The 24,697-nt window shown below is 37.0% G+C and overlaps 2 protein-coding genes across 2 annotated transcripts in view; one reads left to right on the top strand and one right to left on the bottom strand.

Annotated features, from left to right (window-relative positions):
• The window catches only part of DNAH12 (dynein axonemal heavy chain 12), a 151,200-nt gene extending 134,277 nt beyond the window's left edge, over positions 1 to 16,923 (bottom strand). Inside the window, exons 1-5 of the mRNA XM_064496402.1 lie at positions 16,375 to 16,923; positions 11,160 to 11,278; positions 10,122 to 10,324; positions 4,168 to 4,249; positions 3,958 to 3,984 (exon numbers count right to left, since the gene is read on the bottom strand). Of these exons, the coding sequence (XP_064352472.1) occupies positions 3,958 to 3,984; positions 4,168 to 4,249; positions 10,122 to 10,291 (279 nt within the window). The 5' untranslated portion in view covers positions 10,292 to 10,324; positions 11,160 to 11,278; positions 16,375 to 16,923. The remainder of the gene's footprint in view (positions 1 to 3,957; positions 3,985 to 4,167; positions 4,250 to 10,121; positions 10,325 to 11,159; positions 11,279 to 16,374) is intronic.
• A 97-nt stretch (positions 16,924 to 17,020) lies between these two features.
• Positions 17,021 to 23,651, top strand: PDE12 (phosphodiesterase 12). Its single transcript, XM_010980914.3, has 3 exons — positions 17,021 to 18,459; positions 19,473 to 19,551; positions 20,212 to 23,651. The coding sequence occupies exons 1-3, from the start codon at positions 17,152 to 17,154 to the stop codon at positions 20,652 to 20,654; spliced, it is 1,830 nt and encodes a 609-aa protein (XP_010979216.2). The 5' UTR covers positions 17,021 to 17,151; the 3' UTR covers positions 20,655 to 23,651.
• The last annotated feature ends 1,046 nt before the right edge of the window (positions 23,652 to 24,697 follow it).

Genomic DNA, 24,697 nt, shown 5'->3' with positions numbered 1-24,697 from the left:
GTCAAAAGACACTGACAATCTGGGAGAAAATACTTGTAAACATACTTCTCAAATAAAGTGTAAAGAAAGCTTAAAAATTTAAGACATGGGTGAAACTGGAGGACATTATGCTAAATGAAACAAGCCAATGACGAAGAAACACATACTGTATGATTCCACTTACATGAGATATCTAGAGTAGTCAAATTCATAAAACAGAAAATAGAATGGTAGTTGCCAGGGACTGGGGGGAGAAGGAAATGGGGAGTGATTTAATGAATATAGAGTTTCAGTTTTGCAAGATGAAAATATTCTGGAGATTGGTTGCACAACAATGTGAAAATACTTAACACCACTGAACAGTACACTTTAAAATAGTTAAGATGGTAAATTTTATGTTATGCATATTTTACTGCAATTTTTTAAAATCAGGGGGAAATAAAACCAATAGAAAAATGGGCAGAAGACATGAACCAACATTTCATAATGAAAATATTATAAAAATGGCTCTTAACCATATGAAAAGGTATTTGATCTTATTCATAATTAGAAAAAGAAACTTTAAATGAGTTGAAGATACCATTTGTCACCTTTCAGACTGACAAAAAATAAAAAATATGATTCCTACATTCTGTGGTGAGACTGTGGGGAATCAAGGACTCTCACCAGCGGCAAGTAGGAACACAAATTGGAACAACCCTTTGGGAGAGAAATTTTGCAGTCTCTAACTAAACCCAGCAGTTCTACTTTGAGAAATTGAAAATACACCTCCAACTGTATGAAAACACACTTACAGTTTATTCATTGCAGCAAAATATTAGAAACATTTAGGAGTGGCTAAATAATTATATATCCACACACTGTAGTCTGCGCAGCAACAAAAACAAATGAGGAAATCAAATAACACCCATGAAGATGACAGAGAAATAATAGTTACAGGACCAGAAAGATAAGTCTAAGGGGATTTAGAAGGAAATTAATATTCAGCAGTGTCAAAAAGTCCGCTAGAATTGTAATTTTTAAATTTTATCCATTCTAATGTGTATGTAGTGATAATTCACCATAGTTTTCATTTGCATTTCCCCAATAATGAATATGCTGAGCATCTTTCGTGTGCTTATTTGCCATCCACATATGTTATTGATGTTTATTCATGGCTTTTACTCATTTTCTAACTGGATTTTTTTTATACTATTGTGTTTTGAGAGTTCTTAAATATTCTAGATAGAAGTCCTTTGTTGGATATGTGATTTGTGAATATTTTCTCACAGTATGTAGCTTGTTTTTTCATCATCTTAACAGGGTCTTTCACTGAACAGTAGTTTTTAATTTTAATGAAATATAATTTACTAGGTTTTTTCTTTCATGGATTGTGCTTTTTAAATTTAAGTATAGTTGGTTTACAATATATGTTAGTTTCAGATGTACAACATAGTGATTCAAAATTTTATAGATTATACTCTGTTTAAAGTTATTATAAAATATTGGCCATATTCCCTGTGCTGTACACTGTATCCTATAGTTTACTTATTTTATACATATTAGTTTGTACCTCTTAACTTCCTACCCCTATCTTGCCCTTCCTCCCTTCTCTCTACCCACTGGTAACCACTAGTTTGTTTCCTATATCTATGTATTTCTGTTTTATTATATTCATTTGTTTTATTTTTTGATTCCACATATAAGTGATAACATTCAGTATTGTCTTTATGTCTCACTTATTTCACTAGGCATAATACCCTCCAGGTTCATCCATGTTGTTGCACATAGAAAATTTTCATTCTTTTTCATGGCTGAGTAGTATTCCATTGTATACATACACCACATCTTCCTTATCCAGTCATCTACTGATAGACATTTAGACTGCTTCCATATCTTGGCAATTGTAAATAATGCTGCTATGAACTGAGGTGCATGTATCTTTTCAAATTAGTGTTTTCATTTTCTTTGGATATATACCCAGGAATGGAACTGCTGGATCATGTAGTAGTTCTATTTTTAGTTTTTTTGAGGAACTTCCATTCTGTTTTCCATAGTGACTGAACCAATTTACATTCCCACCAACAGTGTATAAGGGTTTCCTTTTCTCTGCATTCTCACCAACATTTGTTACTTGTGGTCTTTTTCATGATAGCCACTCTGGTAGGTGTGAAGTGATCTCACTGTGGTTTTCATTTGCATTTCTCTGATGGTTAGCGATGAGCATCTTTCCATGTGCCTATTGACCATCTGTATATCTTCTTTGGAAAAATGTTTATTCAGGTCTTCTGCCCATTTTTTAATGAGGCTGTTTGTTTATTTTTTAATATTGAGTCGTATGAGCTGCTTATATCTTTGAATATTAACCCTGTTATCAGTCATATCATTTGCAAATATTTTCTCCCATTCAGTAGGTTGTCTTTTCATTTTGTCAATGGTTTCCTTTGCTGTACAAATGCTTTTAAGGTTAATTAGGTCCCATTTGTTTATTTTTGTTTTTGTTTCCTTTGCCTTAAGAGACAGATCCAAAAAAAAAATTGCTACGATTTATGTCAAAGAGTATTTTGCCTATGTTTTCTTCTAGGAGTTTTATGGTTTCTGGTCTTACATTTAGGTCTTTAATATGGATTGTGCTTTTGATGTCATGTCTAAGAATTCTTTGCCTAGTCCTAGGTTTTCTTCTAAAATTTTTAATCTTTCTGTTTTACATTTAAAGCTATCATCAATTTTTAGTTAATTTTTATACAAGGTGTTAAGTTTAGGCTGAGGTTTGGGGGGTTTTTGTTGTTATTTTTTTTAATGGATGTCCAGCTGCTCCACTCCATGTGTTAAAAAGACTGTTTTTTCCCCCATTGAATTGATTTTTGCATTTTATCAGAAATCAGTTGGCTGTACTTGTGTGGTCTATTTCTGGGTCATCTATTCTGTTCCACTCATCCATGTGTCCAATTATTTAAAAGTAAAAGGTTTTTTAAAAGTCAGCTGGAGGTGTAGTAAGAGAAGTATTTTAAATACATCCTTTAGGTTTGGCAACTAATGGTCATCGCAGACATTAATGATGAGGTGGTGGAGTTCCCAGAAGTCAGACTGCCAATAGCATTCAGGAATGAATGACTGTTTCATATCCAGCTACTTATTTTAGATTGTAAGACACTAAAGACAAGAAATGTGGAGGAAGAGTGAGGATCCTAAACACACAGACAAAAATATCTTGCAGTCACTCAGCCTCACATTAAATATTTATGAATATTTGGGGTGTTTATATTAGATCTTACACCTAGGAAAGAGGCAAATCAACAGCCAGAGTCTCCAGAAAGGTTGGGAGGCAGAGGAAAGAGGAGGAAGAGTATTTTAAAAGGACAAAAAAACTTGGAATAGCTAAAATGAGGTTCTTCCAAAGATCCTCAGTCTGTATGAAGGTATCTTTAGCCCTCTATCCCAAGAGGGAACTTTAATGGATTTGGAAAGCCTGTCCCCTCATCTGGGAACATGCTGCATAAATTCCTTTCTTGTGTAACTAATACCAGAAGTTTCCATATCCTTTGCTATTAAAGAAATTTTACATATTGTCATCTTCCCACAAATCACATCATAGTCCCATGTTATCAACCATGCAGTCAGTGTCTTTTTTTTTAACCTCTATCATCTAGCATGTGGGTAGCACACAACGGATTGTCAATAAGCAGTCATCTTTTATCAATATTAGGACAGTAAAAAGGGAGACGTATTTCCTTTGTAACTACCACTTCAAATATTTTTTCAGTTGTTTGGAATAAGAACAAAAATATTTACAATTAATCCTCAGGTAATGAATGGCAACAAAAATAAAACCCATATTGTCATCCAGGACATGCTTGTTCCTTTTGGCAGAAAAAATAATCTGTTTCTAAATTTCTTTCTCCTCTAGAATGGAATTTAGCAGGTGGTCTTAGAAGGAGCTACTTTGTAATCATTTGTTTGAGCATTTTTAAAACAAGAAATATAAAAAATTGAACTCACTCCTTTCTTTTTAATTTCACTGGTCATCTGTCAAAAGCAAATAAACAAAGCATAATTAAATCAATAAGAAAATTTTTAATTAAAAATATAAATAGTTTTATATATATGTATTGCTTTTTAAAAATACTAGTTATATTGAGATTGACTTAAAATAATTAATAATTAAAATAGTATAAGGGTAAACTTTTTAAAGAAAAAATATAAACTTACAGTTGGGAGATAATCTGGCTCTGGTGATGAAGGTGTTCTTTTATCCAGTATTCTGTCTAAATTTCTTTTGGCTCCCTCAATTCTGAAATTTATAGTTAGAAAAATGTATGACTCTCTTGAATATAACATTAAAATATATGATTAAAACATTACAATTTCAACATTTTTCAGCTATACTTAAAGAAGAGATATTCAAGAGTTCTTTATCACACAGAATTTTCTGAGAAATAAATCTCAATAGCCATTAGCAATGAGACCTTAATTTTCAAATTATTCATGTGTACTATAAAAGGAGACTAAAAATGGTAACAAATTTTTTACAACTATAACATGACAATTTTAAGTTAATCCTGATGCACTGTGGGCCCTTATATGTATTAATCTCTGTTCAAATATCACTCTGTCAGAGAAGCCTTCCCTTACCCCTTATATTAAGTAGTATTTCCTTCACTGTCCATCACTTTTAACCTCACTTACCTTGCTTCGTAGAACTTACCCTCACTTGCAATGTTATATGTGGTAGACTATTTTATTCATTGCTTTATCCCAAAGCTTAGAATAGTACCTGGCACATATTAGGTACTTAATAAACAGTTTTGAATGTAGGAATTTATCACCCATAAAATTAACTTCTTCTTTAAATAAAGTTTATTTATATCATTGTACACATTATACTTGTGTATATGTATTTCATTGTATAATACATTCATCTGTCACCAAATACTTAATGACTGCTTCTATTTTGCAAGATACCCTACTAAGTTTTATTAAAATATAGCAGCAACAAGTTTCAAGGAATTTATAAATTGAAAGGGTAGGAAGATAAGATCATAGTACTATATGAAAAGTATGGCACCCTGATGGTTTAGAGGACAGACAAGTTCACTTCTACCTGGAGCTATCTGTGAAGGCTATGTGGACAAGTTAGCATTTACAATGAGCTTTCAATGAAGAAGAGACTCTCAGGTGGAGACTGGTTTTCCTGGGTATATGGATCTGAAAAAACAAAGATCTTGAGAAACAGGAAGGAAAGGGAATGACGAAAGGCAAAAATTAGGAATGAGGAGTTATCCAATATGCCCAGAGTTTATGTAACCAGATGGAGATTAGTTTGCAGAAGTGGTTTGGAGTATCTAGCTAAGGGCCGCAAATAGCCAGCCTTTTAATTTAATAGACAATGGAGAGTCACTGAGAGTTTTTAAGCTTGGGAACATCTTTAGGAAGACAAATCTACCAGTTTGTAAAGACTAGATACACCAGAAGAGATGGCCAAAGCAGAAAATATACAAGGAAAAGAAAAGAGACCTAAGAAAGAAGATTGGAGGATGCCAAATGTGACAGGAATGAGGAAGACCAACTGAAGGAGGCAAATGAGATACGGTCAGAGAGGCAAGAGGAGAACCAAAAGGAATTTCAAGGAAAGGATGTCCACTGGAACCATAAAAGCAAAAACTTGTAAACTCCATAAAGATAAAGACCATATCTATTTTGCTCACTGCTCTATCTATATCATTTAGATAGTGTCCATAGTGACATTAAGGTCAATAAATATCTGTAGAATGAACGATCAGAATAGTGGATTTGGAAAAAATCTTGCATGTCTAGGTCAGTACCCTATTTGATGCATGGATACTTTCAAAAATATCAAGTTGTAGTTCAGGATGGGTAAAGGGGGATGACATTCATCACTTTCTGAAGTAGCCCAATTTATTGTCAGCTAGCTCATATTCTTAGAAACAAATTTCTTGTATTAAGTTGTATCCTTGTAACTTCTATTCTCTAGAGCTTTATTTTAAAAAGCCACATTCCTCTTCTATACTACTCTTTCAAAACTTAATGATACCTATGCAGTTCCTTCAACCATTCCTGTCAATAAAAGTTACCATTTATGGTGAGCTTATGATGTTCTAGGAATCGGCTTAAGATCTTTATATGCATGGATCTCATTTAATGCTCACAAAAATTCCAAGAGGCAACCACTATTATTGTCTCCATCTTATGAACAGGAAGGTGAAGATAAGTAAAGTTACTTGACTTGCAAACTCACCAGGTTAATAAGCTGCAGAGACGGGACATGAACTCAGACCTGTCTAATGCCAGAGTCTGTACTCTTACCCATTAAGCGAATCAGTTTCATTTAAATTAGGTAGTTTTAAAATTCCTTGCTCTCCTCAGTAACTATAATAGTTTATCAACATCCCTCTTAAATTATGATCCCAGAATTCCAGATGTCGTTTGACCAGTGCAGAGTAAAAATTTTCTCTCCCACATTCTAGACATTCTTCATTTATTAAAACAGACTAAGACTGAATTAGCTTTTTTGAGTAGCCTCATTTCCATGTTGAATCTTACTGAGTCTGACTAAACCAAAATTCCAAAGGCTTTTTCACATGGAGCAGAAAATGTGCCTGGAATATCCTCGGCCTCCTCTTTTCTTTGATACTCATCAAGGCCCAGACCGGACTTTCCTTCATCCGTCATTATCCCTGAGCAGTGTAGCTCTCAGTGATCAATACTTTCAAGGAACTTGACTACTATTTTGGCATGCTAGTTGGCACTAGCTGCCTTGCACTATAATGATCCCAACATAAATATGCCTAACTTCTTTGAGCTCTTTATGTATAAATGCCACCCTTTAACATAGCAACAATTTCTGGGAGTGTGTTTTCTCCTACTGCTATAAATAAAAAGAGCTGACAAGAATATGAGAGTGAGGATTTTCACTCCCTGTTTTTGCTTTCTGTGTTAATAATCAAAAACAAATAAATGAAGAAAAACTGGATAATTTCAAAGGACTGTGTGAGAGACTACATTCGATTTTCACTCTGCCAACTGTTCCCAGGAACTGATCCCAGCAGAGGGCCCAGTTCTGCCCAGGACTCCTTTAACAGCCCACCTCACTCCTGGAACTCTCTCTCATCACAGAGCTCATCCCATCTCTGAAACAAGGAAGTCTACATTCCTGTTACCTAACAGGTAGAAGTACAATCACAAAATCCATGGCCACCCAGAAAAATGTGTTTCTAGTATAAAAATCTCTAATTCCAAATGCATTTTCCCCATATAAAACACATGACAATCCTAATCTCAGTATTAATACAGTGCTCTACTTCAGGTAATTTTGAGGCAGTATTTTTCATTTCATCAAATGAGAGAAGTACGACTTATAGACCTGTATGAAACACAGTAAGAGGTAAAGTTCCTCCTTCAAAAATTCCTTCATCCACCCATTCATTCACCAACAATAACATGCCAGGCGCTGTGCTTTGTGCTGAGATCTCTGTCCTTAAGCATGTCACAGTAAAGTAGACGAGAACAACTAAGAGAATAAACAACAATACTTACTGTTTCATAACGTACTCTGCTCTCTCTGCTTATGACACCTGCTCCTGTGGTTTTCCTCCTGTATCACTGGTAGCACTTCCTCAACCTATTTGCGGGTTGACCCTACTCTATGCAACACCTAAACATCATAATTCCTAAAGGCTTAGTCCTGGGCTGCTTTCTCCTCCCAATGTTTTTTCTCTCTCTGGGTGATTTCAGCTATTCCTCATAGCTTTAAAAAATTGTCTATATTCTGCTGAATCCCAAATTTGTATCTCTAGCCCAGACCTCTTCTCTTACATAACCAACTGCCTACTTAACATATTTCCCCTTAAATGTTACAGAGGAACCTCAACTCCAGAAGAGAATTATTGCTTTTTACACCCATCATCCCCTGAACTTCCAATTCTTTATAAATATAGTCACTACCATCCACCTTGCTACCAAAGCCAATCCAATAGCAAGTCTTACTGATTCTGGATCCAACCAATATCCCCTATAAATCTACTTCTCTTCTCCTCCTCCATTGTCTCCAGCCTTATCCAAACCACTGTTAAGTTCTTATCTATACTACTCCCAAAAAATCCTACCCGAGCTCTGTTTCCTCCTATTCTTGCCCTCTTCCTCTCCACCTCAATCTATTCCTAATAGTCCGAGTGATATTTTTTAAATGTAAGTTGGATTTCATGTCACTCCCCAGTTTAGAACAGTCCAATGGCTTCCATCGCACTTAAAGGAATCTGAATTCCTTATCGCGACCTACAATCTGCCTCCACCTTTCTCTCCATCTTCACCTGATACCACTCTTCCCCAGGCCCCTGATACTCTACTGACATTGACCTTTGTCAGTTCTGAGAACAAACTGAAAGCATTCACATTTCAGGGCTTTTGTTCTTGCTATCCCCTTTGCTAGAGTGGTGTTCCCATGTTCATTTAAATGACAAGCTTCTTATTCTGTAGATCACTAAATATCATCTCCACAGGACTGTCCTGCAGTGTTCCTAGGAACACCTTCCCTGTCACACTCTATCCCACTATTTTATTTCTTCATAGTATCTATCACCTTCTAAAGAGTTAACATACTCTTTTTTAAAAACATATTTACTGTCTCCTCCCACTAGAATATGAGCTTCTGAAAGTCTACAGTACTTTCTATTGTGTTCTCTATGGTCTTTCCAGTAACAAGCAGTGTCTGTGTAACAGTAGGTACTGAACATCTTTAAATAGATGTAAAAGAAATATTTAGAAAGGGTTAAAGCTGCACAAAGTGTATTAGGAGAAGGCTTTCTGGAGGAGGTGATTCAAAAACTAAGCCTTGAAGAGCTAGTATAAATATTCAGGCAGACAAATGCTTTCCAGTGAAGGAAACTGCAGGGAGCAATTATGAAATTTATTTTTCACTAAACTGAAAAAATATAATACAGTCATGGAAAGGCAAGCAGTTCAACATGACAACCTGAAATAATGAAAGGTTTTGGACAAGAACAATATGTAACTCCTAAGGAACCCCTTTCTCTACTGTCTAGGTCTACTAAAACATTGAGTAGCATTTTACAAATGAAAGGAGTAAAGGGCATCTAATAATATATATACTGACATTAGTTAATATACCTTATATATTTGGATTTAAATATGATTAGATGATTAATAGACTAATAAAAATATAAATCTAAAGAAGTTATATGATTAGTAGACCTGTTCAATTGTAAGGAAAGTAAAATTAGCAAAAATTTAAATTATTTTAAACTAGCAACAATATGATCATCAAACAATGTAACACAGAGTAAAACTTAAGTCAGTTGCCAAAAATATGTATGAATAAGGCAGACCAAAAAGGGAAAGAGAATGCAGAAAGAGAAGCAGAAATCCACTAGAGAGAAATCCCCTATTTTATAGTTCAGTGTTAGGTTCAAGTCTTACAGATGAGCTCAGTGTCTTTTTCTTCTTATTTATCCCCACAGCCCAGCAGTGTCAGGTACCTAGGAAATTCTCAGTAACTGCTGAATTGAACTGAACTATCCTTATGACAGTCTTTGGTAGCTGGTACCTAAATTAGTTTTAATTTTCACTAAATCGGAGGGGAAAGCACAGGAAGTTGGGCTATATTTCCTTTTGTATGGAAAAAATTTTAAGTACAAGTAGTTTCAAGATATTTTATTAAGTATTTGCTCAAATACAATGCTATTTGTAGAGGCCCAGTTACTTGGCTTTACTTTTAGAGACCAGTATGGTTATGATATATCAAGAGGAGGAATAGCATGGTGTTCAAAGTATGCATATTCTAGGACCAGACTGTCAGGGTCCAAACCCCAACTCTGTGACCTTGGGCAAGTTACTTAACTTCTTTGCATCTCAGTTTACTTATCTATAAATAGAGATAACAACAGTATCCATGTTATAGGGCTATAAGAAGTATAGGTAAAACAATAAAAACAATGCTTAGAATAAACACTGTAAGCATTATATAACATTTACTATCATGATTACTTTGTAAATCGTTTTCCTAATTGAATTTGAAGATGGTGTTTTGCCCATGAACAACCTACGTAATAAAACATTTTATGAGAATACAAACACTAATTATTTCATTCACATTCCAAAGAAGGATTATTTAGTAGTATGCTACTTACACTAACTGATTAATTGTCTTCTGCTGCTCCTTGGATCTTCTGTAACTCAGCAGCTTACTCTGTGTTGGTGTGTCAACACCTATGTCTTCAGGGGGACGGACAATGGGCGGTAACTTCAAGTTCAGAGCCTCCTTTTCTGCTGCAATGGCAGCTTTGTTTGGATCTGACATCTTGATCCCTTAAAGATGAAAATACTCTATATTCTAAAAAATAAAGAAAGAAATAAAGAGAGAGAAAAGAAAGAAAGAAAATACTCTATACTCTGAGGAGAAAAAAATCCATAAAGCCATTATTGTAAAAGCTAGCCTCAATATATTCATAACATATCTTACACATCAATACCAAAAATTCTAGGCCTCTTTAGATCTTCCTTCTGAGAATGGCAGTTGAGATAAATGAGTAGGGATTCCTGTTAGATCTCCACCACTCATTGCTATGAAGAAATGAAGCCAGTCACTTCCCAGTGAGTGAAGGCTTCAGTTTCCTCATGGGTGAAATTAAGGAATTTTGGATCGGATGCTCTCTAGACACTCTTACAGTTCTAAAATTGAAGGTTCAAATTTTTCTCTAAGATGCAACTCACAAAAACAAAATCCAGTTGTTGAGGTATAATTCCTCTCCCCCAAAAAACTGACACTTTACATCATTAATATTTTCAAACATCAATATAGTATGTTAGTTTTGCTGCCTTTCTGAAAAGCCATATTATGGTCAAGCAAAAATAGGCATACTAAATGCATAATAAACCTAAAATGTCATATAAATACTGAACAATTAACTGTCATATCGACTGCATTTGCTGCGGATGCCCACACAATTTGGAGATTCCCGCCTTGAAGAAGAAACTAACTCTGCTGGCACCCAATTCATAATCTCCTGGCCCGAGAGAGGGGTGAAGAGAAAAACCTCAGGCCAAGGAAGTACCTGTCCGATTATTTTCAGTTTCCCAGCTGCTCACATTAAGAGGGAAACGTTCAGTGAACTTCTCCAGTGGTGAAAGGAAGGAGAAAATGAGGGGTGAAACACCCGGAACCCTACCGACTCCTGCCGAGCTGGGCGGTCAGCTGCCGAGCAGAAACAAAGTTGTCGCCATGGAAACTGTCGCGGTCGCTGCGGAAAGACTGGGTAAATGTTGCCTGGAGAAGTAGTTGCTGAAGCTGCAACAGATTAGGATTACCTGTCACAACAATAATTCATTACTTAAATAAGTGGCGGTTGAGATTCTTTCCCCAACTACTTTCCCTTGGAAGGGGCAGGGAATCAGGATCTTTAAATTGTGGATAACTGCAAGACTGGAAATTTGGATCTGCTGGAAAACAGATTTATGTAAATACTCGCTCTCAAAGCAGGGTCAAGTCTTCAAGTGTCCCTATAACGACTTCCCTGTAAATATTAAAACTAATCAGAAGTACAATTTGTCTTGTTTCTTGATGTGGTTATTTGTTTAGAGAGCACTTTTCCTTCAAGAAACTCTTGGCAAAAAAAAAGGTTAAGTTGTGTAAATTTTGTAAGTATGCATGGAGAGAGAAATGTGAAACTTTGCTATTTAAGGCTGCATAATGGATACTCCATCTAAAAGATAAAAGCTTTCTCAAATGCCATGTTTATAAATAAAATTGGGGGATGAATAAATCCTGGTAGTGTAATGATGGGTATATTCATTCAACAAATATTTGAGCATCTTCTATGTGCCCACCAGTATGTAAAGAATTTTTTTAATGAGAATACAGCCTACACTATTGTGTCTGACACACAGTAGGTCCTCTAAAAAATGTCATCTGGGTGACTAAATGAACAAATTGAACATCCTTGCAGCTTGTAATAACAAACCATCTGTCCGGAGAAAACGAAACACTTGTGTGGTTTTTTGACACATCAATTTGGTTAGGCTAAACTACAAGGACTGAAAGGAGGACAGCAGTCTTTTATGTCATGCACACCTTCTCCCAGTTATTCAATCAAACACAAATCTAGGACTGCTATGAAGAGATTTTCCAGATGTAATTCAAGTCCCCTGGTAAATTGATGTTAATGGAGGGAAATATTATTTGTGAGGGACTAACTCAATCAGTGGAAGTCCTTTTAAATAGAAAGTTTGGGAATGCCCTGAGTCAGACACCAAACAGCAGCTAGGTCTACAATTGCTCTCCCCTCTGTGGCTCTTCCCTTCCTAACAGCCTGCCCCTACAGATCTTGGACCTGCTTAACCAGCCTCCACAGTTGCATAAGTCAATTCCCTATAATGAACTGTACATATATACATATATATGGATGCATACATATAGGGGATATGTATAATCTACTGGTTCTGCTTCCTTCATTAACCTAATACAATGTACATCTTTTTTACAGTTTTTATAGGTATAATGTACATACTATAGAATTCACCATTTCAAAATATACAGTTCAATGAATTTTTAGTAAATTTATACAGTTGTGTAACCATTACCAAGATCCAGTTCTAAAACATCTCCATCACTGCAAAAAGTTCCCCTGAGCTCATATGCAGTCTAACCCTACTCCTACCTCCAGCCCTAGGCAACCACTGATTTGCTTTTAGTCCCTATAGGCTTACAATTACTGAAAATTTCATATAAATGGAATCATATAGAGTTTTTTATGTCTGGCTTCTTTCAGTTAATGATGTGTTTGAGGTTCAGCCATTTGTAGTATGTAACAGAAGTTCATTTCTTTTTGTTGATAAATAGTCTTCCATTACATGAATGTATCACATTTGTTTTATTTATTCACTAGTTGATGGACATACAGATGGCCTCCAGTTTGGGGTTATTATGAATAATCCTGCAATGAACATTCAGGTACAATTCTTTGGATAAACATACATTACATGGTGGGAACTGCTGGGATGAATGATAAGTCTGTTTAACCTTCTAAGAAACTGTCAAACTGTTTTCCAGTGGCTAGAAGATTTTACATTCCTTCAAGCAAAACAGAAGGGTTCCAATTTCTCCACATCCTTGCCAAGACTTGGTATTGCCTATCTTTTTTATTACAGCTATTCTAATGGGCATATAGTGGTATCTCATTGCAGCTTTACTTTGCGTTTCTCTAAATACAAATAACAATGAATATCTTTTCATGTGCTTATTATCTATTAACATATCTTCTTTTTTGATAACTGTCTATTTAAATCTTTTATCCATTTTTAAGTTGGATTATTCAGCTTTCTATCACTGCACTGTAAAAGTTCTTTATATTCTGGGATTTCTGGTCAAGATGGCAGAGTAGTAGGACCATGAGCTCTTCTCTTTTCACAACTACAACAAAACCACAACTGACTGCTAAACAACCATTGAAAAAAAAGACTGGAACCTAGCAAAAAAGATCTTCAACTGGAAACATAAAGAAGGAACCACAGCAGGACAGTAGGAGGGGATGTGCTCGTGATATAATCAGGCCCTATACCCCCAGGGTGGGCGGCCCACAAGCTGAAGAATGATTAAGTTGCAGAGGCCTCCCACAGGAGTGAGAGTTCTGAGCCCCACATGAGGCTCCTCAGCCCAGGGTTCTGACATTGGGAGGAGGAGACCCCAGAATATCTGGTTTTGAAGGCCAGCAAGTCTGAGCTCCAGGAGCCCCACAGGACTGGGGGAAACAGAGACTTTACTCTCTTGGGAAGCGCACACAGAATCTTGCTCATACTGGGTCCAAGGGCAGAGGCAGTGATCTCATAGGAACCTGGGCCAGACCTGCCTGCTGGTTTTGGAGGGTCTCCAGGGGAGGTAGGGGGTGGCTGTGGCTCATCCAGTGGACATAAAAGCTGGTGGCCAAACAACATACTGGGTGGGAACACAGCCCCACCCATCAGCAGACATCCTAAGCCACAATCTCTAGACATGCCCTTAGATAGGGTCCTACCCACTAGAAGACTAGGACCAAGCTCCACCCAGCAGTGGGCAGGCACCAATTCCTCCTGCCAGGAAACCTGCATAAGCCTCATGTTCAGTGCAACATTAATTACAACAGCTGAGACATTGAAACAACCTAAATGTAAGTGTCCATTCATGGATAAATGAATAAAGAAAATGTGAGATACATACAGATATGATATAGTTGTAAATATAAATATAGATATATAGTGGAATAGTATTCAACCATAAAAAAGAAGGAAATCCTGCCATTTGTGACAACACGGATGGACCTTGAGGGCATTACGCTAAGTGAAATAAGTCAAAGACAAATACTGTATGATCTCCATTATATATGGAATCTAAAAAAAATTTAATCCATAGATACAGAAAACAGACTGTTGGGAAGAATTGCAGGAAATGTGTGATAGTGTTCAAAAAGGTAAAAACTTCCAGTTATAACATAAACAAGTTCCAAGGATGTAATGTACAGCATGATGACTACAGCTAACAATACTGAATTGTATATATGAAAGTTGCTAAATCTTAAAAGTTCTCATCACAAGAAAAGAAAATTGTTAACTGTGTGAGGTAAAGGATATTAACTAAACTTACTGTGGGAATCATTTGGCAATACACACATATATCAAATATGTTGTACATCTTGGCTAATACAATGTTATATGTCAATTATATCTCAATAAAACTGGAAAAAAATTAATTTTAAAAGAAGTAATTTTTAAAAAGAGGTTGGTCCCTTAAATAAAAAGCAAATGGAAATTATTAAAATTTGAATGTATGAGGAAGTAGATTACCCTGAAGTGCTATCAGCAGGTACTACTCAAAATTTCTGAGTGCTATAGCTTCATGTTGACTTTAAATTAGAAAAGATAGAGGTACATTAGTGATCTATGCTGTTAACTGCCAGTGTTACTAACCAAACAATGGTAATTGTAAGAAATTAATCTTCACACACTAATCTCTGCAGATATATGTATAAGTAACAAGAATAACTCCATCAACTCTTAACTTTTGCTTAGTGAAAGTTAGCTTGTGTTTCTTGGTATGAACTGAGAATGGATGAATAAAATTATTTCTATTAGCCGCTTCTCCTTTTGGTATCAGGGAAAGTGTATTATTGGTTCAGACTTACAATCTCAAATTTTAATTATATAATTATAATGAATATAATTTATATATATAATTATGCTACAATTTAGCCTCATAAAATATAGCTTCAAATATACAATTTATTTTGTCTTATTTTCAAGTCTGTTGAGTTCAAATTAAACTTTCTATGAGAAGTTGTGACACTTTTGGAACAACCACAGACACTTTCTCTTGAAAAAACTGACAAAAGATAGTGAAAAGAGAAGGGTACTGAACCAGGGGTACATTACATTTCCATTTGTGTAAAAAAAGTGGGGGGAGGGCTATAAATTCATAAATGTTTGTGTATGCATAGGAGTCAAGGGTGGGAAGATTACTTTTCTTCACTATGAATATGTTTTACTCTCTAAAAAAATTTAAATATATATATTAAAAAACCTAAAAGAAAGTACATTTCAAGGCATCTGTCTCAAAACCAGGATTAAGACTCTGCTAGAGTTAAATCAGCTTACTTGAAAGAAAGTCATTTTCTAACAGGGCTTTTATCTTTCTTTAAGTAGGCTGACTTAAGATTGATTGAGTTCTGCAAAGTTACATGAAGGAAAATGCTGTGCATAAGAAAAATGCCATAGCAAAAATTATGTTTGCTAATGTGACACTATAAACTGGAGTGCTGAACCTTATTTTCTTCCTTTCTTAGGTCAGTCAATTGACATAATGTAATGATTTTTATCCCTACACTGTAGCCACAGATTACATATATGTATGTCATCAGCATGCAGTCGGCTTGTTAAATGTTCACTGTGTAGGGAGAGTGGAGGACAGGAATATAAATTTCAAATGACTGCAAAATTCATCCTTTAGGGGGAGGGTATAGCCCAAGTGGTAGAGCGCAAGCTTAGCATGTAGGAGGACCTGAGTTCAATCCCCAGTACCTCCTCTAAAAATAAATAAACCTAAATACCACCCCCACCACCAAATCATCCTTCTTTTAGAAAAGGCTTATTTTCCTCATTGTAAGCCAGGGGGAAAGGTATGGCTTCTTATTAAATACCCAATAAACAGTACAGTTGTAGGATAAGTGAGAGTGAACACAAATAAATCATTTGTCGCGAGAAGCCACTTCTCAATTTGTTCTTTGAATCTTAGGGGTCTTTTTTTCCTTCAGTTAATCACAAAATATTAATTACACTTAACACAAAAGCACTCTTTCTTGAAATACGTTCTTCACTTTCTTTGTTTTCAAAGAAGCAACACTTTTCATTTCCTCTTACCCACTGGCTATTCTGTATCCTGTCATTCATTCAGCAATGTCTGGCCTTGAGCAGGTAACACTCTCTGGACCTCACATCTGTACAAGACATTTTTAGCAGTCTTCGCTCACTAAATGGGAGTTATTATATATCGTTAGTTGTTATTAACTACCACAAAGGTTCCGCTCCGCGCTCGGCGCTGGCTGGCCTGAGGCGAACCCACCACACCTCAGAAGAGGGCAAGCAGCGTCAGGAATCTTGTGAAGAGGAACTGAACAACACTTTCACGCCCGAACCCAAGCTAGCAAACTGGGTGGAGTTCCCTACGAACTCGCGCAGGGGACCCAAAGCGGCGCGAGAAAGCAGGTGGCTAGAATCCAGGCAAGGGGCAGGCCTCTTTCGGGGAAGCGAAACCCTTGACACTGCCTCAGCCACTTCCGGTTTGAGCGCACCTACTCTTCCTCCCGCTAACTGCATTTTCGTTAAAACCATGTAGTCTAATATTTCCCTCTGGAACCTCTATATTTTCTACTTTCTTCACTTTTCCCGCCTGATTACTTGAGTTGAATATAAAAATTAAGCTGGGAGGGATTACAGACAGACATGGCTATGGGAAAAAGGAGCAGGTGACGGGCCTGACGAAAGTGCACGCTGGAGTACCGTGCACCCTCTCCTCGCCGGCCGGAAGTTGCCGGACTCAATGGGTCCCGGAACCGGCGGCTGCTGCTTCTCTGTTTCTACCTGACGCTAAGCGGCCGTTCTGCTGCCGGTCTCGTCAGCCTCTGGGCCACCAGGTTCATGTGGAGGCTCCCAGGCGCCCGCGCCGCGCTTCGTGGGGTCCGCACGGCGGTGGAGCAGCACAGTCGGGCCGAGGCGGCAACTGAGACCGCGGCGGGCGCGATGGAGCGCGCTGTAGTGCGCTGTGTGCCCTCGGAGCCTAAGCTAAGCCTGTCGTTCGCGCTGGCTGACGGCAGCCACAAGAACATGCAGCGCGACCAGAGCGAGCCGCTGGGTCGGGCTCTCAACCGGATCGCTACCAATGCCCTCAAAGGCCACGCTAAGGCAGCTGCCGTCAAGAAGAGCAAAAAGAACCGGCCAAACGCAAGTGGTGGCGGGGCCTGTGCGGGGCCTGGGCCCGAGCCGGCTGCGGCCAGCGAACCTGTGGTGAAGCTGTACTACCGGGAGGAGGCAGTGGCTGAAGATGTGCTCAATGTGGACGCCTGGCAGGACGGTGCTGTGCTGCAGATCGGGGATGTCAAGTACAAGGTGGAACGCAACCCGCCAGCCTTCACTGAGCTGCAGTTGCCGCGCTACATCATGGCCGGCTTCCCAGTGTGCCCCAAGCTCGGCGTCGAGTTTGGGGATCCTACCGGCTCCCTCTTCCGCTGGTACAAGGAAACCAAACCCAGAACAGCGGAGCCAGAGAGCGGAGGCCCCTCGTCATTGTCTCGCACTTCGCCTTCTCACGGTTGGACTGAGACTGGTGTGGACGAGCGCGTCTACACCCCGTCCAATGCTGACATCGGGCTACGGCTCAAGCTTCATTGCACCCCAGGCAATGGGCAGCGCTTCGGCCCAAGCCGGGAGTTGGAAAGTGTGTGTCCAGTGGAGGCCGGGCCCGGCACCTGCACCTTTGACCACCGGCATCTCTACACCAAGAAGGTAACGGACGACTCTCTCATCCGCACTGTCTCTTACAACATCCTGGCCGACACCTACGCCCAGACTGAGTTCTCGCGGACAGTCCTGTACCCGTACTGTGCCCCTTACGCCCTGGAACTCGACTACCGCCAGAACCTTATCCAAAAGGAACTAACGGGCTACAACGCCGACCTCATCTGTTTACAGGAAGTTGACCGCAACGTGTTTACAGACAGCTTGGTGCCAGCCCTCGAGGCCTTTGGGTTGGAGGGCGTGTTTCGAATCAAGCAGCACGAAGGCCTGGCCACTTTCTACCGAAAGTCTAAGTTCAGCCTCCTTAGCCAGCATGACATTGCTTTTCATGAAGCCCTGCAGTCCGACCCACTTCACAAAGAACTGCTGGAGAAACTAGTTCTGTACCCATCAGCGCAAGAGAGGGTGTTCCAGAGATCTTCTGTCCTTCAGGTAAAGTAAATCCGCCAGTCTCCTTACATACTCGTCCATTTTTAGGGCCCTGGAAGGGGAGCGGCGGGGGGTTGGACGGATGGTGCTTATAATTGAGACGAAAACAGTTCAGATTTTACTGAAATGTGTTTGCTCTTGCATCTTCAGCACATAGTTTATCCTTCTTTCCTTCCTTATTAATTCATCCATTTATTGAGCAAATAATTCTTGAGTACCTGTAGTGCACCAGACAAAATACAGGCTGCCTTGAACAAGACAAACAGGAACTTCTCATAGTGCTTACAATTTAGTGTGTTTAGCTAAATACAAGAAAAATAGTAATAGCTAATATTTTCTTACTACTTGCCAAGCACTATTATGACACATTTTAAAGAAAATTTAGGTGGCTGGCATGCTTTACAAAGTGCTACATAAATATTCGCTATTATTTGAATTTTGGCTCATAGTAATCCTGCTGTTCCCATTTTATAGATAATATTCTAAAACTCTGTCCAGAATTTTTAGGTAATTGGTTTTGTTCATACTAAGAATAATAGCAACCATTTTTTGAGCACCTACTGTGCTTCATGCACCTCTGAGTAAGCTCATCTGAGTCCACACAATTGCCCTCCTTGAGGTAAATACTGTCTGTTTTTTACTAATGATGAAGCTGATTTAGGGGGGAAAAAAACGTGTGGACTCTCTGCAGGTCACACTGCTGTAAATGGTAGTTAGTATTCAAACCTAGCCTGACTCCAAACCCTGCACTCACCCACTCAAAACCAGTCTGCAACCTTAGCGTTATCACCTAAAATGTATTCTTTTCATGCTACCTCTATATGTTAGACTATTATTAAAGTGTGTTACACCAAGTCCTATTCATGTATATTCTAAAAATTAAAAGTTAAATTTAATAATTTCAATCATATGTCATCAGTAGGGAAGGATATGGAATAAAATGTCAATCTGTCATACAGTCTTAAAAAAAAATTCAGATGGGCAAATAGCAACTGAACTCTGGCACTTTATTTTAGGTTTCTGTTCTTCAGTCTACAAAGGACTCTTCTAAAAAGATATGTGTTGCCAATACCCATCTCTACTGGCATCCTAAAGGTAGGTTTATTGGTTTTCACAAGTGAATTGAACATGGTAGCTTAAGGTCAGTAAAGCTGTTTTACACAAATACATCTTTTTTTCTTGCAGTTTTTTAGAGAAATATTTGACATAGTGCTGTACAAGATTAAGGTGTACAGCATAATGACTTGATGTATATATATTGCAAAATGATTAGTGTAAGTTTAATTAACATCTATCACCTCATATAAATACCAAAAAAAAGATTTTCCTTGTGATGAGAACTTCTGGGATTTACCCTCTTAGCACCTTTCAAATATACTACACAGCAGTGTTAACTATAGTCATGTTGTGCGTTACATCCCCAGTACTGTTATTCATCTTACAACTGGAGGTTTTAACTTCTGACCACCTTCATGCAACTCCTCCCCACCACACAAATATGCATCTTGAATCTCACCCAAATAGTGTAGTGAGTTTTAAAATTTCTATCTTTCTTCTTTTCTTAACTTAAAGGCAACTTTAAAATGTACTTAACATTAGATAAACAAGGACCTGCCGTATAGCACAGGGAACTATACTCAGTATCTTATAATAACCTATAATGGAAAAGAATCTGAAAAAGAAAGAATACATGTGTATAGGTATATATGTTTTTTTCCTTAAAGTACTTAACATTAATGCTTTTTATATTCTTAGGTGGGTACATTCGTCTCATTCAAATGGCAGTAGCCTTGGCTCACATTAGGCATGTCTCATGTGATCTGTATCCTGGCATACCAGTTATATTTTGTGGGGACTTTAATAGTACTCCATCAACAGGAATGTATCATTTTGTCATCAATGGCAACATTCCAGAGGATCATGAAGACTGGACTTCCAATGGGGAAGAGGAACGGTGCAACATGTCTCTTACCCATTTCTTCAAACTGAAAAGTGCTTGTGGTGAACCTGCTTACACAAATTACGTTGGTGGCTTTCATGGATGTCTGGATTATGTTTTCATTGACTTAAATGCTTTAGAGGTTGAACAGGTGATTCCATTACCTAGTCATGAAGAAGTTACCACCCACCAAGCCTTACCTAGTGTTTCCCATCCCTCTGATCACATAGCACTTGTATGTGATTTAAAATGGAAGTAGGTTTGTGTTTAATGGAATTTGTCTGCTTTAGTTGGAAATTTAATATGAATCAAAGCTTGTGTAACTTTCAAAGAGGAAAACTAGACACCAAGGTAAAATATTCTTATCCTACTAGTTATGTTCCAGTGTCTTTATTACATGACTGTTCATAATGTTTGCATAGTATAGTTCCTCTACCCTTTTTTACTACCCCTGGAGGAAAAACAAATATTATTTATAACTAGCACGAAGAACACTGAACTATTGTGTACATTTTATAAGTTTTTTTTAGCTAGTAACTAAGAATTGTTTAAAACAAATCATTTGAATGATACTATAATTTTCATATCATAACACACATTTCAAATTAAATCAGTATATATAATTAGGGGGAAGTGCATACCAGTTAAGGTGAGAGGCCTAAGTTCTGACACATGGAAGGAATAACATTAGAGTCTACCTCTACCTCAATTTAGTTAGCAATTTAATACAACTTTAAATTTGTTTTAACAAAAGATTAAAATATACCATCATCAATTGCTATTGCTTGCCATCTTTCATTTTTCAATTAACATAAGATATTTTCATTTTCTTATTTTTAGAATTTTAACTTTTAGTGTATGGTACAAATGGAGATATTTATATTCTCATTCTTATTGCAGCTCATTTTAACTTTGGGGATGCAAGCACAGTTTAGTTTTCCAACTGACTAGTAACACAGTTAACTTGATCCTGTTGTCTTTGATATTCTTACCCATGAAAAATGTTCATAAATCAACAGGGTATTTTGACCATATGATATTAGAGAATACAGCACAATGCATCATTTTATGAGAAACTGCCTACTGATACGGGCTTGAAATTTTGGATGAATCATGGAGGATTTCTATGCTAGAAGTATTTTTGAAATTGTTGGTTTTTCTAAACAGGAGAAAGGGGAGTAACAGTTTTTGAGCATCTCTGGAATAAACTTTTTATAGACTTGAGCATTATAGTTTGAGTTACAGGAAAACATTGTATATATAATTTATATAGTGTAAGAAAAAAATTAAATATGAAGCCAAACTCCTTTTAAAATTAGAAATTGTAGTTTTACTGACTAGTTCGTAGCCTAGGATGGTAACCCAGCTTTTCTAACTTAATAATCACCATACCTTATTTGTAATACTTTAGCTGTTGGCTTCTTGATGTTCAGGATAACCATGTTACCTCTTCTTTCTGCATTTAATTTCTAGCTTAGATATTAAAAACCCACCTACTTCAAGAAGAACTCTGATTTTCCACATTCATGAGAGCTTTTGTTCCAGTTTCTTTAATCTCTGAACTTGACGCCACAAGAACTTTCCTCTTTTGTTAAAGTAGTCTGTACTTTCATATTCTGCTCACTATCCAATATAGTTTACTCTTAGTTTAGTAATTTTAAGAATGAGAGGGTTTTACCTGCACTTTAGATTGAACCTGGAAGTATATTAAAGTACTTGAAGGAAAAAATTAAGGTGGCAGTTTCTTGAGATTTTTGTTTAGAAAAAACTATGAGTGAAAAATTGATGCTACCAAATTTTGCCTTCCTAAATAGTATTTTGAGAGCATTTTAACATCATTTTACAAATATATAAATAATAGATTAAAGCCAGAATCTGATTCTTTTGCAATCTTTTTTTCCTTTTAAAAATTTGGCTTTGGTCTGCTTTCAAACATATTGACAGGATTTTTACAATATCTTGAGAAAAAACAAAAAGCAGAGAAACATAAAAGAAAAAATAACAAGACAGCCTCATGCCCGTGAGAAAAATACACACTTCCTATATTAACACCTTGGCTAGCTAGATTAGAGTTCTGGTCAGAAAAACTCTATAAACACTTATCAAACATTCCACATCCTGGTTCATTAAATTTGGTATTTGTTGACTAAACAATGTGATCAGATTGTATATAGGCACTTCAGAATATTAGAATATAGAATACTCTTGTGAAGTGCCATATACTCTAGTCAAGTCTCTAGTATACAGATATGTTCATATTAGTCCAAAGGTAGGGAACACTAAGAAAATTGCATAAATAATATACCCAAATTGCCTTGTATATGAGTTAGAATAACGTGTTATTCAGAAATATTTAAGAGTTTTAAAAACATCTTTGTGATGGAATTTTTCTATTACATCTGGATTTTTTAGTACATTTAATAAAGTATGGAAAGTCTAGCAACTTTGGTGAACCACATTTTATGATGTTACAGGTTCTTGCTATAGGAGTTAACATTTCAAAATTTTATATTATTGATTATAAATTACAAAGAGTATTTAGAACACATTATCCTGTTATTACACAGTTCCCACTACAGATACACACCCTAGTAGTTCATATTTCACTAGCAAATAATTTCTGGCTATAATGTGATGTTACTTAAAATTCTGGAAACTAAAGTCAGTTGTTTCTAATTTTCAAGAATTTTACTGGGTGATGACTATTTTCAATTTCCTTAAGAAACTTCACTCAAAACAAATGGAATCATTCATCTCTATCTTCCGTCCATTTTCTGTTGGTCCAAGGTTTTATATAATACAATCCATTTTACCCAGTAACTCACTTTAATGTTATCCTAGAGTGTTGCTAATGTACATCTTAATATATTGATGTATTCCTAGTTGTCATTTTTGCTAGTTTCATCTCATTTGTGTTCTTTCATAGTTGAAAATGGTTCAGCAGGGAATTGGATAGGCTTTATTTAGCTGGCTTTCTTATACTAGAAGAGTATACATAATTTTAAAATAATTTACTGCGTATAAACTTTATTTTCCCTGTGGAATAGTTTGGAGAAATAGTGTTACCTATCCAGGGGTAAAATCATTTAGAAATATAGCTGGCCTTCCTCCCAAAACAGGGTTAAGTATGGTATTTTGGATATCTTAAGCCAAAGTTTTCTGCTGTGGCTGTAGAATTTTTAAGTACTGTAAATAATGGAATGATGTTACCCCTTTCATTATCCTTTTATTACATACCTAAAGATGGCTTTTTGCATCCTGGCTTGTGTCCTTTTTCTTTATCCTAAATGAGAGTCCCATGATGCTTTGGTCCTTCAATCCAAAATTGATCTTTTTCTCTCTTTTTGTCATTGCATGTCAAATCAATTGACAAGGACTGGCCTCAAAAAGAAACCCCATGCTCATCAGCAGTCACTCCCCAATCCTCCCTCCCATCAGCTCCTGGCAACCACTTACCTACTTTTTGTCTCTATGGCTTTGCCTATTCCAGACATTTCACATGATGGGATAACAGTTATGTAGTCTTTTTTCACTGGCTTCACTTTGTATGTTTTTAAGATTCTTCCATGTTGTAATATTTATCAGTACTCCATTCCTTTTTATAATGAATATTCCATTCTATGGACATAGCACATTTATCTATCTGTTGATGGACATGTGGATTCTTCCACTACTTGGCTTCTATGAATAATGCTATACATTTGTGTTCAAGTGTTTGGACATGTTTTCATTTCTCTTGGGCATATATCTAGGAGTGGAATTGCTAGATCATTTGGCAAATGTCTAACTTTGAGAAACTACAGACTTTTTTTTTTTTTTTTTTTTGATGGAGGTACTGGGGATTGAACCCAGGACCTCATGCATGCTAAGCAACCATTCTACCAATTCAGCCATACCCCACCCCCAAGGAACTACAGACTATTATCCGAGGCAGTTGCACTATTTTGCATTCTCAAAAAGCAATGTATGGTGGTTCCAATTTCTCTACATCATCACCAACAGTTTATCTTTTTTATTACAGCTATCCTAGTGTGAAGTGGCATCTCACTGTGGTTTTGATCTGCATTTCCCTGATGGCTAATGATGCTGTGCATCTTTGTGCTTACTATCTGTATATCTTTGGAACCCAAATTAAGTTTAAAATTGAGTTTTCTATTGTTGAGCACCCTTTTTTTTTAAAAAAAAAACCATCATACCTCACCTCTTTAAAGCTATCCAGAAAGGCAGACCTTGCTCAGTCTGTGCTTAATACATCCCTATTAGTTGAATGACACTCAACCCAGCCTAAAAAGAGAACTCCTG

This window comes from Camelus dromedarius, chromosome 17 (genome assembly GCF_036321535.1).
Source record: "Camelus dromedarius isolate mCamDro1 chromosome 17, mCamDro1.pat, whole genome shotgun sequence".
NCBI classification, from domain to species: Eukaryota; Metazoa; Chordata; class Mammalia; order Artiodactyla; family Camelidae; genus Camelus; species Camelus dromedarius.
Note: the sequence above shows the minus strand (reverse complement) of the source record. Positions and strands in the feature narration are given on the sequence as shown.